At 29.5% G+C, this 15,503-nt stretch overlaps 1 protein-coding gene across 1 annotated transcript; it reads right to left on the bottom strand.

The window, feature by feature from the left end:
- Nucleotides 1-7,933: 7,933 nt before the first annotated feature.
- Nucleotides 7,934-15,111, bottom strand: LOC107437198 (uncharacterized). Its single transcript, XM_016049123.5, has 5 exons — nucleotides 14,998-15,111; nucleotides 13,841-13,867; nucleotides 11,035-11,088; nucleotides 9,439-9,456; nucleotides 7,934-8,152 (listed from the first exon to the last, which is right to left on the bottom strand). The coding sequence occupies exons 1-5, from the start codon at nucleotides 15,062-15,064 to the stop codon at nucleotides 8,010-8,012; spliced, it is 309 nt and encodes a 102-aa protein (XP_015904609.1). The 5' UTR covers nucleotides 15,065-15,111; the 3' UTR covers nucleotides 7,934-8,009.
- Nucleotides 15,112-15,503: the final 392 nt, after the last annotated feature.

The following is a 15,503-nucleotide window of genomic DNA, read 5'->3' as shown; positions in this document are numbered from 1 at the left end:
TAGCCCTCACAGCTACATATGTACCCAAATGCACGTAACAAAATGACTTCATACGTGGGCCTAGTTGGTACAAGATGCTGGTTGTTAAATCGTGTTAGGTTAAAACAATCAATAACCGTTTTTTCTTTAACTTAACAGTTAGAATATCATCTTTTTATGGTTATGTGATTGTTTTAGCTGAATATAGTACAATAACAGTTAAATAATTTGCTATTTAACCATATTTTCCGAGGAACTTCTAACAGTGTGGTAGTTTATCTTTGGGGTGTTCAACCCTTAAAAAACTAGCCCTTATAGAAATGCACTGGTCATCCTATCTCGAAGAAAAAACCTTCGAAAAGTGAGACACGGTTTAAACACTAGCTAATTCTTATCTTGAATAATGAGGCATCAATCAAGGGAGTAAATTATGAATAGCTACCTTGGCTCAATTAATGCTTACGGACGTTTGCTTTGTAATAACTTTATTGTTAGCAAAGTAATATATTAGAAGCAAAAAGGAAGTACCATTATCTTGAATCAAAATAATTTTATTTCCTATTTTTTTATTAGTTAATTACGTCAATGTACGAATTAATAATTAAATTTTTCATGCTGTTGTTGTCTTATACAATTTATCAATACTGACAAGCCTATTTTAGGGCAGAGGGTGCTCTTCTCCCTGTTTTTCAGTGGTGCCATCTATGGCCCAGATTTCGACTTTTGCTACACACAATCCGACAATCCCGTTCAACCCAGAGGACGCATTCACACACCATTCATCCGTCCTCAATAGTAATTTTGACCTTAACTAAAGCACGATCAACCTCCTATCCATTGTCCTAGAGATAATGATTGCTATGGGAACTTGAAAGACTTTGTGACCACAACAGAATTAGCGAGCACTAGTCATTATTTTGTACACTGGAAGTCTTCGATTGGCGGGGATCGAACTCATGGCCACTTGGACATGGAGCTAATACCGTACCAACCAGGCTACGCCGGCTCTCAATCTTTCATAAATAAGTAAATAAGATGTATAATAAAAGCAGGCATAGAAAGGGCTTAATAGTGGCTGGGTGGCGCAGTTGGTTTGTCGTCGGCCTTCTGAGTCCAAGTCTGCGGGTTCGATCCCCGGCCCAGACACCAGATTTTCGGGATGCAGAAAATCCTCAGCGTCCATGTCGGATGATTATGCGGCATGTAAAAGATCCCTGGAGTGCCTTATTGGCTCTTGGCATTTCCGGCAAAATTAAATTCCTAGTGCACGTTAGCATCCAAATAGAGTCTCGGTGCTGCCATCTAGTGTGGCAGAAACTAGACGTCCAAATTAATATGACCAACGGTATCTCACACATTGTGGTGGTCCTGAAAGAGTGGATACCACCTCTGGAGAACGCACTAGGTCTGCTCATCGGCAAGACCGATTGTGTAGCTCATTGGAAATAAAATAAAAAAAAAGTGCTTAATATAATAGAATGAAGTATTTAGAATTTTGAGAAAATGAATGCATAGAATATTTTAAAATTTTGACTTTAAAATGTTATGGCAACAGGGATTGTGTGATCTTTATTTATAACTATTATTATTCAAGTAAAAATATATTGTAATAATAAGACTTGCCATAGTTTCTGTTCTAAAATTAAAAAAGTCCTATTTTGTCGAAACATAATATCCCTGCGTTTATGACATTATTTCTGTTCCTTTCTCGTTGTTCAGCTTTAGATTATTCATTATGCTCTGATGTTTATTGTTTTGAAAATATGAATTTTAACTAAAATGCAAATAGCAAGCAACTATTTATTCAAAGAATTAATAAATGAAATAAATTAGTTATAGTTAAGTTAAAATTATTATTAAACAGTAGATATTTTTGAAAAGATATATTTTTTATGGGTAATAAGCAAATAACCATGGGAATGAATGGAACCCTGCGCGACAGAAGAGCATGCGAAAAAGCAGCAACCAAGATCACTACAGCAGTGATATGAAAGGAAAGGAACCATTAAGTTATTTTATTTTATTTTATTTTATAACCGTCGTTGAACAGCCGACCCAATTTCATGGGTTTACGACTACTTACGTTCAACTCCGTAGCCTTGTAATTTTGAACCAATCCAGAAGACAAGGAAACTCCTGGATCAGTACCCTCAGAGGTATTGATTTGTTGTGGGAAGGAAAGAGCCGCGATGGCTCAGAGGATAGAGCGCTCACCTTACTATGAGTCGAATCGGGTTCGAATCCCAGTCGATACGAATTCCGCATCCAGCTTGCACTGACCGCAGAGCAGACGTGAAATATCCTCAGGGGTAGACAGATCATAAATTAGAGTCTTCTTGATGACAGGCTAACCGTGGGAGGTTCTCGATGTTTTCCTCTTTAAGTAACGCAAATGAGAGTTAGTTCCATTAATAAGTCTGCCACGAGGGCAAATTTTTCCGATTACTTGATCAAGGAGTTCCCTTGTCTTCTGTATTGGGTTCAAAATTACGAGGCTATGGAGCTGAACATTAGTAGTCGTAAACCCAAAAAATTAGGTCGGCTGTTCAACGACGGTTATAATAAAATGGCCGCGTTTCGACGCTACATTTACCCCCACTCCATTTACTATTGGAAATGCATATCTTCATTACTCGAGGCTCATGCGAAAGATCATTCTAGTAGTTGAAAAAATTTTAAAATAGGCAGAAAATTTTAAAAAACTTTATTTAAGTTTAAGAACAAGATTATTTGTCTATCCAAATTTTTATTCATGTGGTTTAACCGTCTTCCAGCTGGACTCTTATTTTGCACCAATGGAAAAAGTGCCTTTATGATCAGATTTACATGAAAATTAAATGGAAATTTCGTTCAACTACCTACCACGCTTGTAAAAAAATGCCACACAGATTTTATTTCAGCAAAGTTACAACATATATCATTTTGCATAATTAATAGATTATGGATGATAGGAATATTCTGCTTTTTCAATTGTATCAGAATAAACTTGTGTAAGAATAAACCATTTGAGTAAGCAGCCTTTAACGTTTTGAAAAAGTGACGTGTTCCGAAAATGGAACGTTGGCATTCAAACGGCTCATTATAACGGCATATTATAACGGCATAAACGGCTTTACCTAATTTATTAGAAAAAAAAACTTTTCCACCATGAAGAAATAAAAATAAAAAATTTCTGAAACTACCGAAAACCCTCATTAGTTAGGGGTTCGAAAAGGGTTAAAACTTTCAAATATCCACATAACCTTTTAAAATCTATAGCAATGCGGTCAGAATCTTAGCAGTTCAATCAGGGCGCAAAGACGGAAAAGACAAACTAACTAGTAGTAGAATCGTTTCATTAAAAGCTGAACTTCATGAGATTAAAAATAAGCTTTTACTATCCTTAACTATTAAGTTTACCAAAAAATTCTGCTCACGAAATTACACAAAAAGTCAAAATGTTAGGGCATTTACCATTTTACCCTTTATTGTATATTTCAAATATAACGCTTAGTTTTGAAGGACGCTTTCTTTACAAGTTTTAACCCGTTTTCTACCGAATTTATATATTGAGATGATACAAAAAGCGGTTTTATGGAAAAAGTGGTATAATATATTTTCCAAATTAATTGTTTTTTCGACTGTTAGGGCATTCAAAAAGTCTTTGATAGATCTGAAAGTACTTGATTGATTGATTGATATGATTGATATGAGTGGAATCTCGGTGTTAAGCGCGAAGCGCTTCTAACCGATTCATCTATACTGTTTTGGCATTTAGTCCAGAGGTCATATACAGTTCAAAGTTCTAAGTTAGGATCAGATAATAAGTCCATGATGAGGTGAGGCATGAGTTGATTCAGTAGTACATCAGTTGTATGGGGAATTCCCCTGGATTAAAGTTGTGAGAAGATGCAGTACGTCTTGGTCCTTCAGCAAGTCTTTAAGTTCACTGATGAGGCTAACAAGTCTGTGGGCTGTAGAAGTAGGCGTGTCCTTGGTCGTGAAAGTACTTGCTCCTTATAATTCTAGGTCTAATCAGAAATAACTAAATCATTGTGGTATCAGAGAATCTTTTAATTCACCCAGATAAATAAAAATGCTAGAAAAAGTTTCCCACTACAATGAATGTTTTTGAAAAAAGGAACTGTCCTAAATATATGACGCTGGGCGTTAACCGGTTAATATGCTTCCGCCAAACGTGATGTTTATATTTATGCTTGAGTATTATTATTGAGTTAAGGGATAAATATCCAGTCATTTTTTTTTTCTTTTTTGTAAAAGAACCATTTGCGTTACTGCGGAGATGCCAACTTGCTCCACTTTGTAAAAACATATTTTCTAGCGGCAACTAAATTTATGTTATTTGTAGTTTAGAATTTTTCATTTTACATAATTTTTCCAGCATAAGACATCGAAAATTCAAAGTACCATGTGAAATGTAACTTTTTTGCAGTTACCTTGTGATGATACTTTTAAAGAGTTGGATGTAATTCTCTTATTCTGCAGGCTTTACCATTTAATTCGCTACCAATTTATTAAAACTTTTGCAGAAAGTGGAACAGTTGGCATCAACGTTATTGTAAAATGATGCGTGTACTTCCATGAACTACACTTCCCTTTAGATCTAAGATTAGTTATTCATCATTGTTTCGTTTTTTTCTAGCAAATAAGCACTCCAACATATATACTAGATCTGATAGAAACTTATCAATCATAGATATTTTAATTTTCTTCGTAACAAACCATAATGAAATGATTTACTTTCTAGTTTTTTCCCTGTTACATATACCTAGCTAGCTATATATAAGCTATATATATATATTGTTTTATATACCATATATATATATATAATATATAATATATATATATATATATATATATATATATATATATATATATATATATATATATATATATATATATATATATATATATATATATATATATATATATATATATATATATATATATATATATATATATATATATATATATATATATATATATATATATATATATATATATATATATATATATATATATATATATATATATATATATATATATATATATATATATATATATATATATATATATATATATATATATATATATATATATATATATATATATATATATATATATATATATATATATAGCTAGCTTCCAGCCCTAGTTTGAATGTTTGAATTGAAGAGCGTAGAAAAACACAAGCTTATTTTCGGAAACAAAGCAGTTTTTTTAGAAAAAAAGTTTTAAAAATGCTTAGCAGTTTTCAAAATAACATTCAATTTTGTCTTATCTATAACTACAAAGGTAAGTTTCTGTCACTTTGTATTAGAGAAGCATCCTCTGTTGACTGTAAATATTTTAAATCAATTAATTTAAAATAGAATTTAATTGACTTTCAACCTCTTCGAGACGGGCGAGTCATATACGCATTCTCAGGGTGGCGACAATCAGTGTCAAAAAAAAAACTGGTAGGCAAAATATTTCTATAGTTGGGGGAGGAGTAATCGAAGTTTTATTTACTTAATAAATCACTACTTAATTCAAAATAAAATTTATATAGATACACTTTGATCTAACATTAGATATGTCTGCCCCGCCATTAACACTCTAAGTGATCACTTAAAAAATAAACTCTCTATGGCAGAAGGGAAGATTATAAGAAGACTCGTCGGCGCCCCTAAATGCATTAGCAATAATAGTATAAAAAGGGATCTTAAAATTGATGACATCAACGTCTATATAAAAAATTTAAACCAAAATTTCTACGATGAAGCAAAAACCTGTACCACCAGCAATTTTAACTCACTCCTAGATATTGAATTAATTGACGACAACACTAAATTTAGCCCAATCACTGCCTTTTTCCTTAGGGATATGACGTAGCCCTAGCACACGAAATACACTCTCGATTTTTGGTGCTAAGCACCACCTCTTCCCCCCATCTCCAATCCACCTCACTACTCCTCATCATCGAATTACTACTACAGATGGATCGGTTAATGCCGCTTCGCGGCAGCGCACCGAGATTTATGTAATTTCTACCATTCTACCATTCTACATTAGATATGTCAGAATTAAAGTAAAAGCAAAAATAAAACAATCAAATTATAAATAAAAGTCATGCCCAAACTTTAGCTACCACTATTTATTTTTTCCAATTTTGATTCCGATTCCATACGAATACACTTATGACTCGCCTGTCCCGAAAAGGCTAAACTTGACTCTTTATTGAAAATGAAAATAAGCTTGTATTACGCTAGTTAAGATTATAATACGCTCTGAGATTCAATGCACAATGTTGAGATTCATTGCTCAATATCTATCTATAGTAGGAAAAATTCTACTTATTTCTACTACTGCTGTTATATTTCATAAACTATCCTTTAACCCTTTACTCTCGAAGTATTTTAAAATACTGTTTGAACTAATGTAAGAACTAAATCATTTAAAATACATAATGCAGAATTTTTACTCTATTCTAAAAGTCATAAATTAGTATGATTACTAATTGCTAAGATATCAAAATTTTAAAGTTTGGAGTGGTGACTTTTGAAGCCATATCAGCGGAAACATAGGAGTGTGCATGGTTAGCCCTTTCGCGCCGACTGTCACAAATACGTGCCAGCATAAAACCATATCAATCCAATGCCTCCTATAACTGAAAGCCTCCACACGGTTTTTTATAGGCAGTCCGATCAGACCACTCCACTGTGAAGGATATCCACTTTCCGAACGAGTCATTTAATACAAAATTTAGTTAAAATAAGAAAGTGGTAGTAAATATATGACTAAAAATTTGTTTTATTTATGAATATTATTGGTTTGCCTTATTCACTTGTTAACCACTACAGATTCAATTCTCAAATATATGAGTTAAATCTCTCTCAATTACTTTTATAAAAGGTTTACTTTTATAAAGGGTCATACGCACAACAGGTTCACTTTTTAAACAGTCTGCGCGGACTACTTATAAAAAACCGTGTGGTGGCTTTTTGATGTAGGAGGTGGTGATTAATCAGGGTAAAAAGATAAAGCTGGTAATCAAAGTATTTCTTTAGCAGTTTACTTGTGGGCGGAGTTATAATTGTTCAATTTATTTAATTCACCATTACTTTGTTCAAAATAAAACTATTTAGTTATACTTTGAACTAACATTGATTACATATAAGATTAGACTAACAATAATTAAAGTAAAAGCAAAGTAAGTATGTCAAATTAGCAACGACTACATTTAAGTTACCGTTTTTTATTTAATTACAACTTGATTCTGATTTTGTATGAATGCTTTTCTGAATCACCCGTCCCCAAGGGGTTAACAGAGATGCCAACTTGCTCCGGACAGCAAATATATATTTTAAAGTGGTAGTTGATCAATTGTGATTCTTGTTTTAATAAATTCAATTTAGTAGATTTTTATCCGCCACTATTTCTAAATAATTCGTAGGCTAATATAATTCACCACGTTATAATGCTTAAGTCATGTTATACCGTTTAAAAAGCAAGCAAAAATAGTCAAACATTTGCAAAACTTACTTTGAAGTTATTTACCGTTTTTTTTAATTATTTAGGCGTGTCCGGAGCAGTTGGCATATCTGGGTTAATTCAAAATTAAAATTGGGTGCTTTATTATCTTCAAAACTAACAATATTCCCAAAAATCCTGCTTTGTTTCCAATAACTCACTGATTTTTCATGTTTTGTTCCTTCAAAACTGTGAGATATATTAGCTGCAGTAATTGAAATACATAAAAGAAATTGCAGTCGTATTCATAGTTAGATTATTTACTACATGTTTTTGACTCTCTGAGTGTCGTCACCCTATTAAATATTTTTTTCATTGCTTCGTATGCTTAATATCAAAGTTTTTCTTCTAATATATGCAATTGTAATTATTTTCAATAGTTATTTACTAACATATGAACCTTAACTTGAAAAGTATCGTTTTTAGAAACTATTCAAAATACTATATTTTTGCAAAGAGTTTTATTTATGTTCTAGCATTGGTAGTATTTCTTTTAATGCAAGGAATGTTATCGAATATTAATAGTATCCTCCGTTTCTGTTACGTTGTAAGCCTTGTTGAGATGCTTGATTTCTCTGATTGTTATTCAAATCTCCTTGACCATAATTTACATTGTAGCCTCCTTGATCGCTATCTTGAGATGTATCACCGCCTTGATTTCCTGTAAAATCATATAAAAATCAATCGAAAATTGGAATATTTTGAAGTGTGAAGCATAATTAACTATTTCATATTATTTCTAATTTAATCTTTCACATGAGTTTACACTTGACAAATATAAAACAATGATTTTTCTAGCATTTCCTTCTTTTGATAAGAGAAACATACCTTAATTGTTTAAATTTATTTGACTTGAAATAGACTTAAGCTTTTTTTTTCATCGTACACTTTCAATATTTGAAATTGCTGTTATTTGTTCCCTCTATGAGTTCGGAACGAAAAAATTGTTGGTTTTCTATTTGTATTATGCATGGTAACCGTAAAATATGAAACTTAAATAATAGAACAAAATGCCAATAACTTCCAACTTCATAGTTTTAGAGCAAAGTTAAAATATAGTCTTTCTTTATTTTTTAGATTTTTTTTATTATTTGGTTGAGAGTAAACTAAAATATAATTAATTATTAGTATTTGTTAATTAATTATTATTAAAAATCATATGTTAATTATTGTTAATTAATTATTATTAAAAATTATATGTTAATTATTGTTAAATTATTGTTAATTAATTGTTATATTATTGTTAATTTATTAATTATTGTTAATTATTGTAAATAATAATGTTAATTATTAATAATTAATTATATAATTAATTATTAATATCGCAATGTACTAATAAAGTTATTAAAACAATTTCATAAACAAACTACTTTCAAATTTGGTTGACCTTTACATGGAAAAGAAACAACGCATAATTTTAATTGTTTTACTAACCTTAGTTGAACTATGTTCAAAACTGTTAACGTAATTAAATACTAAAATCATTATTTTGAATAACCTAACAGTTTCAACAACAACAAAAAATTTAAATAAAATAATGAGTAAAAAAATAATGATTACTCTAATGAATAATTTTTTTTTCGTTCTTTTTTCGTTTTTTTTAAATAAATACTATTTATTTACTTTCACCTTCATACACATTGATAAGAGTTAATAACGACACGTTATATGTAATATTTACCGCTTAGCAAGATTCCTACTGCCATAGGCAACTTTAATACTGCTCCATAATAAATCCTGAAAACGCTAGATGTTAAAACATTGGAATAATTAAAATTTTCTTTGAGCTTATCTTGGTTTTAATTTAAAGTATGCACAGCTTAGAAAATTCTCATTGAAATCGGTTGTGAGGTACTAAAGTGCAAGAAAAAAACTTTTCCACTAAAAATAAATATTTCGAATATGTCTAGATATGCATAAGAGAAATGTAACATAAATTTATTTTACCTTGATTCACAGGTCTTCCTAAAAGAGAAAATAAATCAGCTTTTAAGTCTTATAAGTAATTAATAACTCTTAACACTAAAAGGACAGAAACTTAGTAAATACGTATATTGCCCAAAAGCAGTCAAAATGACTGGATTGCAAAAAGTATAAATAATGCGTAAGGAAATTTGTTTAGAATTAATTTTTAATACTTTTTATATTATTTGCAGTTATATAACAAGTTATTAGTAAATATTAACAATAAGAAAATTATATGTTGTACAAAATTCTAAGTTATTGTATCATTATATACATCATTGTATTTCTAATTTAAATTAAAAGTAGTCAAAATGACTTCCTTAGGCAATCTAGTGTTAATCATTTAAAATAGTATTTTTATATGGCTTTATAAGTTTCCAGACCTATTGGAATCCAATATATTTAAATACTAGACTAAAACGAGACGGCCAAATTAAAAACTAGTAGAAAGTTTTTTTTTCTTTTTTTTTTTTTTTTTTTTAACGGTCATTGATATTTTTTGCTTAGTCGATATGTTACCAAATCAAATTTAATAGCTATCTATATTGTTGTTTAGATGTTAGTTATCAACGCATTGTCTCTCTCAGAAATAAGCTGATAGCAAAATTATTTTTCAAACACTTTTTACTTTTTTGAAATAAATGCATGACCAGAATCACTTGTCAAATAATGCCATTGCATGAAAACTCTTATACTTTTTTGTTGTACTGCTTGCTGCGTTTTGCTCAGAAACCAAAATTTTTCTCATAGAGTTTCACGATTAATATCAATATTTATGAACAAAAATTTCAAACAATGTTTTCTGCCGCATGTCAGATCATTTTAACTGAGATATTTGCTCGAAATCTGTATATTTTTTATAAGGAGCCACATTGCTGCTGCATTATTTTTAAACATTGTTTAATAAATTTCTGCTGTTGTTGACTTCATCTTTTGATGAACAAAGTTAGTAATTTTTAATTTGAGAGCACATTTTCTGATGGTCTAAATAAATCACGGCAAATCTTTATTTCTTATCTACTTTAGTTTTGAAAATTGATTTTCCTATGGCGCCGATTATTTCGAGACTCCTGAAATTAGAAACTGACAATAGTTTATTGATTTTCAATATCGGATTATTTGAATATATCTGCCCCAGAAAATGCATATTTTCTTACCATGGAAAATTTTGATAGCAAAATTTTAGAGTTTATAATAAAAATAGTATAAATTTAAAGTTAAAAATGTTTCATGAGTAGGGACTAAGATCAGTTTTAGAAGCATCTGAAATTTTACTTCGTGATGAGAATGCTTATTGAAACGCTACAAAATTATTAAACAATTTAACTTTCAGATTTGTTTTAAACAGAAACGTTTCGAAAATTCCTAAGTTACTATTTACATCTTAAATAAGTAGTCACAATCTTATTTATTTTTTCCTAAATGAGAGAAGGAACTACTCTATAACTTAGCAAACAGTCAAGAATTTTTTAAAATTAAGTTTAAATTATTTTTTGCACAATAATATCTATGCACATATCAATAATAAATGTGTACCAAGAGAAAATTTTATGAAAAATGAATTATCTAAATACGAACCTCCATATCCAGGTCCACCTCCATATCCACCTCCGTAACCACGACCTCCTCTTGCTGAAAATAAAATATTGAACTCTATTTAAACTATTTTACTCAAAAGTAGATCTTTGAGGTTTAACTGGAGGTTTAGAAAAATGGCCAAATTAGGAGAATTTTTTCCCCAAATACCTTATTTCCTTATCTATTAAAATGGTTGCAGTAGTAGTTCATTTACGTCGCACTAGAGCTGCACAATGGGCTATTGGCGACGGTCTGGAAAACATCAACGAGGAAGATACGAAGGCATGCCATCACGATTTTGATCCTCAGCAGAGAGGATGGCACCCCCGCTTCGGTAGACTGACGACCTGCACGTGAAGTCGAGCACTTACGGTAGAACAGTTTAACGAGGACTAATGCCGCACACCCTCGGTCACTTTGCAGACTGATCCATTTGATCTCCCACCCGCACACTGACCAAAACCAGTAATGCTTGACTTCGGTGATCCGCTGGGAACCGTGTCTTAACTATCAGTGCACTGCGGGACCTATTAAAATGGAAAAACCTGTCTTGATATGCGCAAAAACAGCATGTTGAAATACGACTTTTTACTTGCAGAATCATCAGTGGGTTAATTTTTAATAATATGCTTAGTAATTCATTTAATATTTTATGAATACTACTTCCTTTTATTAACGACTATATTCCTCTGTCATGAGTGAATATGAATATGAATGAATGAAGGCTAATGAAAAGAATAAACACTTGTTGCATGACTGTTGCTAGTACTTTTATTGCAGTCGTGTCTTCGAAAATATATTAACAGTAAAATTCTCCCTTCTTTCAATTTTCCTTCATAACCTACATTATTTCAAAAACATTAAATAATAGCTAATAGAAGAATAGTTTAAGCATGAATGAGCTTTCATATTTTTCATAAATTATTGGTCATCTTTTTCTATCATGTGACACATAAATTTGTGGATAATCGAGTAATAGCCCTAAAAAAATTTTTACATGCAACCAATGTATTTTTAATTCTATAGCTATTTGAGAAGAACTTTTTCTATCTAACTTAATACTATCTGATTTTGTGCAATAATTACACTTTAAAACCTTACGGATTGTTTAAATTTCTGAAACATTATTTGTATATCCTCAAACAATGCATATTTTTTTAAGATCTGCCCGATCCCAATGATTATGAAATTGTTGGTTATCATAATAATAATAATTTTAAAAGTGTCTTAATTCAAATTTCAAAATAAAATCAATGTTCATACAAACCTGGAAAAATTATAAACGGGTGCCGAATTCCGATGAGTTTGTTAAAATTATCTGGTTGTAAAAAGCATATTAAAATACAATTTTTTACCTTAATATTACTGCACTTTTTTAAGATTTTCCGGAAGCTTATGAGAATTGGTCATATACTAAACTGATTACAATAAGTTTTCTGAAAAGTTTTGTTTCACAGTAATATTTATTGCTCAAATAATTAGCAAATATCTGGAAAAGAGTTGTTGCTAGCAGGACTGCAAATTTTCTACGATTTATCGAAAAATTTCTTCCAGTGGTACCTAAGTTTATGTTTTATCGTACTTTGTTTTCTAAACTTGATTTAAAATTACCCTCCCCACCGCTAAATGTAAAAGATTCACACGTTAATATGAATTGGCACTTTGTTTCAGCTCTCTCTTTTTACTTCCTTTCTTTAAAATAACAATAAAATTACCAAAAGTTCTGAAAACTTAAATTTTTAATTGTCTACCTCTCTATAAGATGCACGCGGCACTGGTTAGCAGGTCTGGTTAGCTCTGTGACTATCACATATTGACAACTACTAAGCTTTTTCCAAAATTTTCTATATAAAGTGGCAAATTAAAGCTTTTTTAAATTTTAGGTAATTTAAGCTGCATTTTAAAAAGCCTCTCAACTGAAGCAAAATGGCATTTCAGATGAACTTTTAAATCATTTACAAGTAGTGGTGTGGAAAATGGTTTAATTCAAATTTTGAAAACTAAAAAAATGTTTATAAGCATAAACCTAGCTATCACTAGAAAATATTTTCTCAAAAAGCGCAGAAAGTCTAAAGCTAAATAAATGCCAACATTTACGTTTCTTACTTTTCCGCTATTTAACCGCTATTTTTAATAAGATTTTTTTAAATATAAATCGGCGTTATAATATGTAACAGGGATATTTTTTTAATGTATTAATAAATAAATCAATAAGTGACGAAATTCTTATACAATGATACAAGTGACTATTTATTTCACAACACTGATATTAATTAAGCATTTCCAAGATATCCTCCATCAGTTTTGGTTTGCCATACTGTTGATGTAAACTATGCCTTTTCTATTTAATTTTTAAATAAAAAGAATCCCAGAAATATTTGTGTTTCCAGAATAACCAAACTCAAATTTCAGCTTTTCGTTGACCTAATCACAACAACTTTGGGATTTTTTTATTTGAACCAATTAGAAAATGATATCGATTCCGCAGAATCAAAATTCGTGTAAGATAACGTTATTCAAAATTTCTTCTAATTTAAGAAATTTATTTCTTATTTAAATGTCATGAAAATAATTTAAAAATAATTCCAGTTATAACTACTTTACTCACAAAGGGATTTTCTACATAAGGTTCAGTATTTTTTAAACCAATATTTTAGTAAAAGCAACAAAAAAAAATATTTAAAATACATACGTATTTTTAAAAAAAAAATATTTAAGCATTTTCTTAAAAATTTAAAGTCAACTCGGTTTTCTGAATTCTAAATTTGAAGTTCATATTCATTAATATAAAGAAAGTATTTCTTACCAGGACCATTGTAGCCATTATATTGTGCTGCAAAAAGAAATTGTAAATAAGAATGTTTTTTTAAGAAAAGAAGATGAATGTTATTTTTTTAGAATGTCACATTACAAATAATCACAAACCATAATATAAAATTATTATAATTTATGTTATTGTGTGTGATTTTTGATAAAAAAATTATAACTATTACAGGAACTAATATTTTTAGTTACAAATAAATATACATGTCCTTTTGCTTAAGAAAAATATTAGCAATGCATGGATTCTTTAGATTATTAAAATAAAGTATTTTATAATACACCTGCAGTTTTGAAATTATTCACAAACTTAAGAAAGCAAACTGCTTAAGTACTTCAAAACGTTGCAATCACGTTTCAGACAAATTAACCAAGTTATCCCTACAGAATATGTACGTAATTTCATTTTAAGTAAATTTAAAACTTCTCAAAATTTAAATTTTAATTTATTGAATACTAAATTATTCACAAATTATAATGATATTCAAACTTTATAAGCTCGCATTCTATTAAAGTATTTCAAATTTTCTTAATACTGTGAAAAAAACTTTTAGGTCACCGGTATCCAACTATTATACACAAAAATTTTAAAATCCTTTCTTTGCTATACAATATCGTAAATTGAAACTCTTACTTATTTTTGTATAAACACTTTTAAATTATGCGCTTTTCACATTTTATATGCCTTTTACGTAATTTTAGGTATTATTTAAGTAATTAGATTTCAGGAATCATAAAAGAGTAAAAAGTTCGGTAAATTTCAGTATTCTAGCAAAAATAAAAATGAAATTCTGCTTCGCAAGTTTTTGTTAAACTTTGTATGATGCGGTTCTAAACGAAAAAAGGCTAAATTCCTTTTACGGATTACAATAAATTAAGCAAGTTAAGAAAACGTAAATTATTTTATTATCTACTTATAAAGAGGTTTCGATAAAATATTTTAGTATTTTAAGTAATAAATTATTATTTCCAAATACGATTAATTTTTTTTCTACATTTTTTTTTTATTTCTAAAGGTACTTTAATAACTTATTATGTTGGAAGTAAATTTTAATAAGTAATTGAAAAAAAATCTTCTAAATTTGTGTGAATTAACATTTATAACATATATATACATTTTAATTTGATAATGGCTTATTTTACCTTCTGAGCATGCAGTAAGAACAGCTACAACAAAAACCATCAAACAAACTTTCATGAAGGTGTTCATATTTATAATGTAGATTAAATGCTTCAAATAGCAGTTAGTTTGACAAAGTAAGTTAAATTTTAAATCTGTTTTCTGTGCGAGACCTTTTATACCATTCTGCTTTTACATAAGCATGAAATATCTATTTACAAATACAATATTTCACTGTTCATAACTATTTGCTTTTAAATTAAATTTGTTTAGAATAAAACAGATGTTTATTAAGCGAATTGAATTTTATTTATTTAATAATATCTTTAATGCTAGTTACACCTATGAAAATCGGATTGCAAAAATTCTAAATTGTAATTGTGTTGAAATTAGTGCTATCCATAAGAATATTTTGAAATACATTTCAATTTGTCGGTTAAAGCTTCCAGTCAAAGAGAAGCTGTCAAAATATATTTCTTTAACACTCTCATTTGTGAATTTTAATAATAAATGTCTGACTGTTACAATT

Source organism: Parasteatoda tepidariorum, chromosome 12 (assembly GCF_982258835.1).
Source record: "Parasteatoda tepidariorum strain Cologne lab strain chromosome 12, Ptep-v5.0, whole genome shotgun sequence".
Lineage (NCBI taxonomy): Eukaryota > Metazoa > Arthropoda > Arachnida > Araneae > Theridiidae > Parasteatoda > Parasteatoda tepidariorum.
Note: the sequence above shows the minus strand (reverse complement) of the source record. Positions and strands in the feature narration are given on the sequence as shown.

Coding starts and splice junctions, on each gene's coding strand:
- LOC107437198 (XM_016049123.5), bottom strand. CDS start 15,064: ATGAACACCTTCATGAAAGTTTGTTTGATGGTTTTTGTTGTAGCTGTT. Junction 13,868..14,997: donor TCTTACTGCATGCTCAGAAG/GTAAAATAAGCC, acceptor TTCTTTTTGCAG/CACAATATAATGGCTACAAT. Junction 11,089..13,840: donor TAATGGCTACAATGGTCCTG/GTAAGAAATACT, acceptor TTTTATTTTCAG/CAAGAGGAGGTCGTGGTTAC.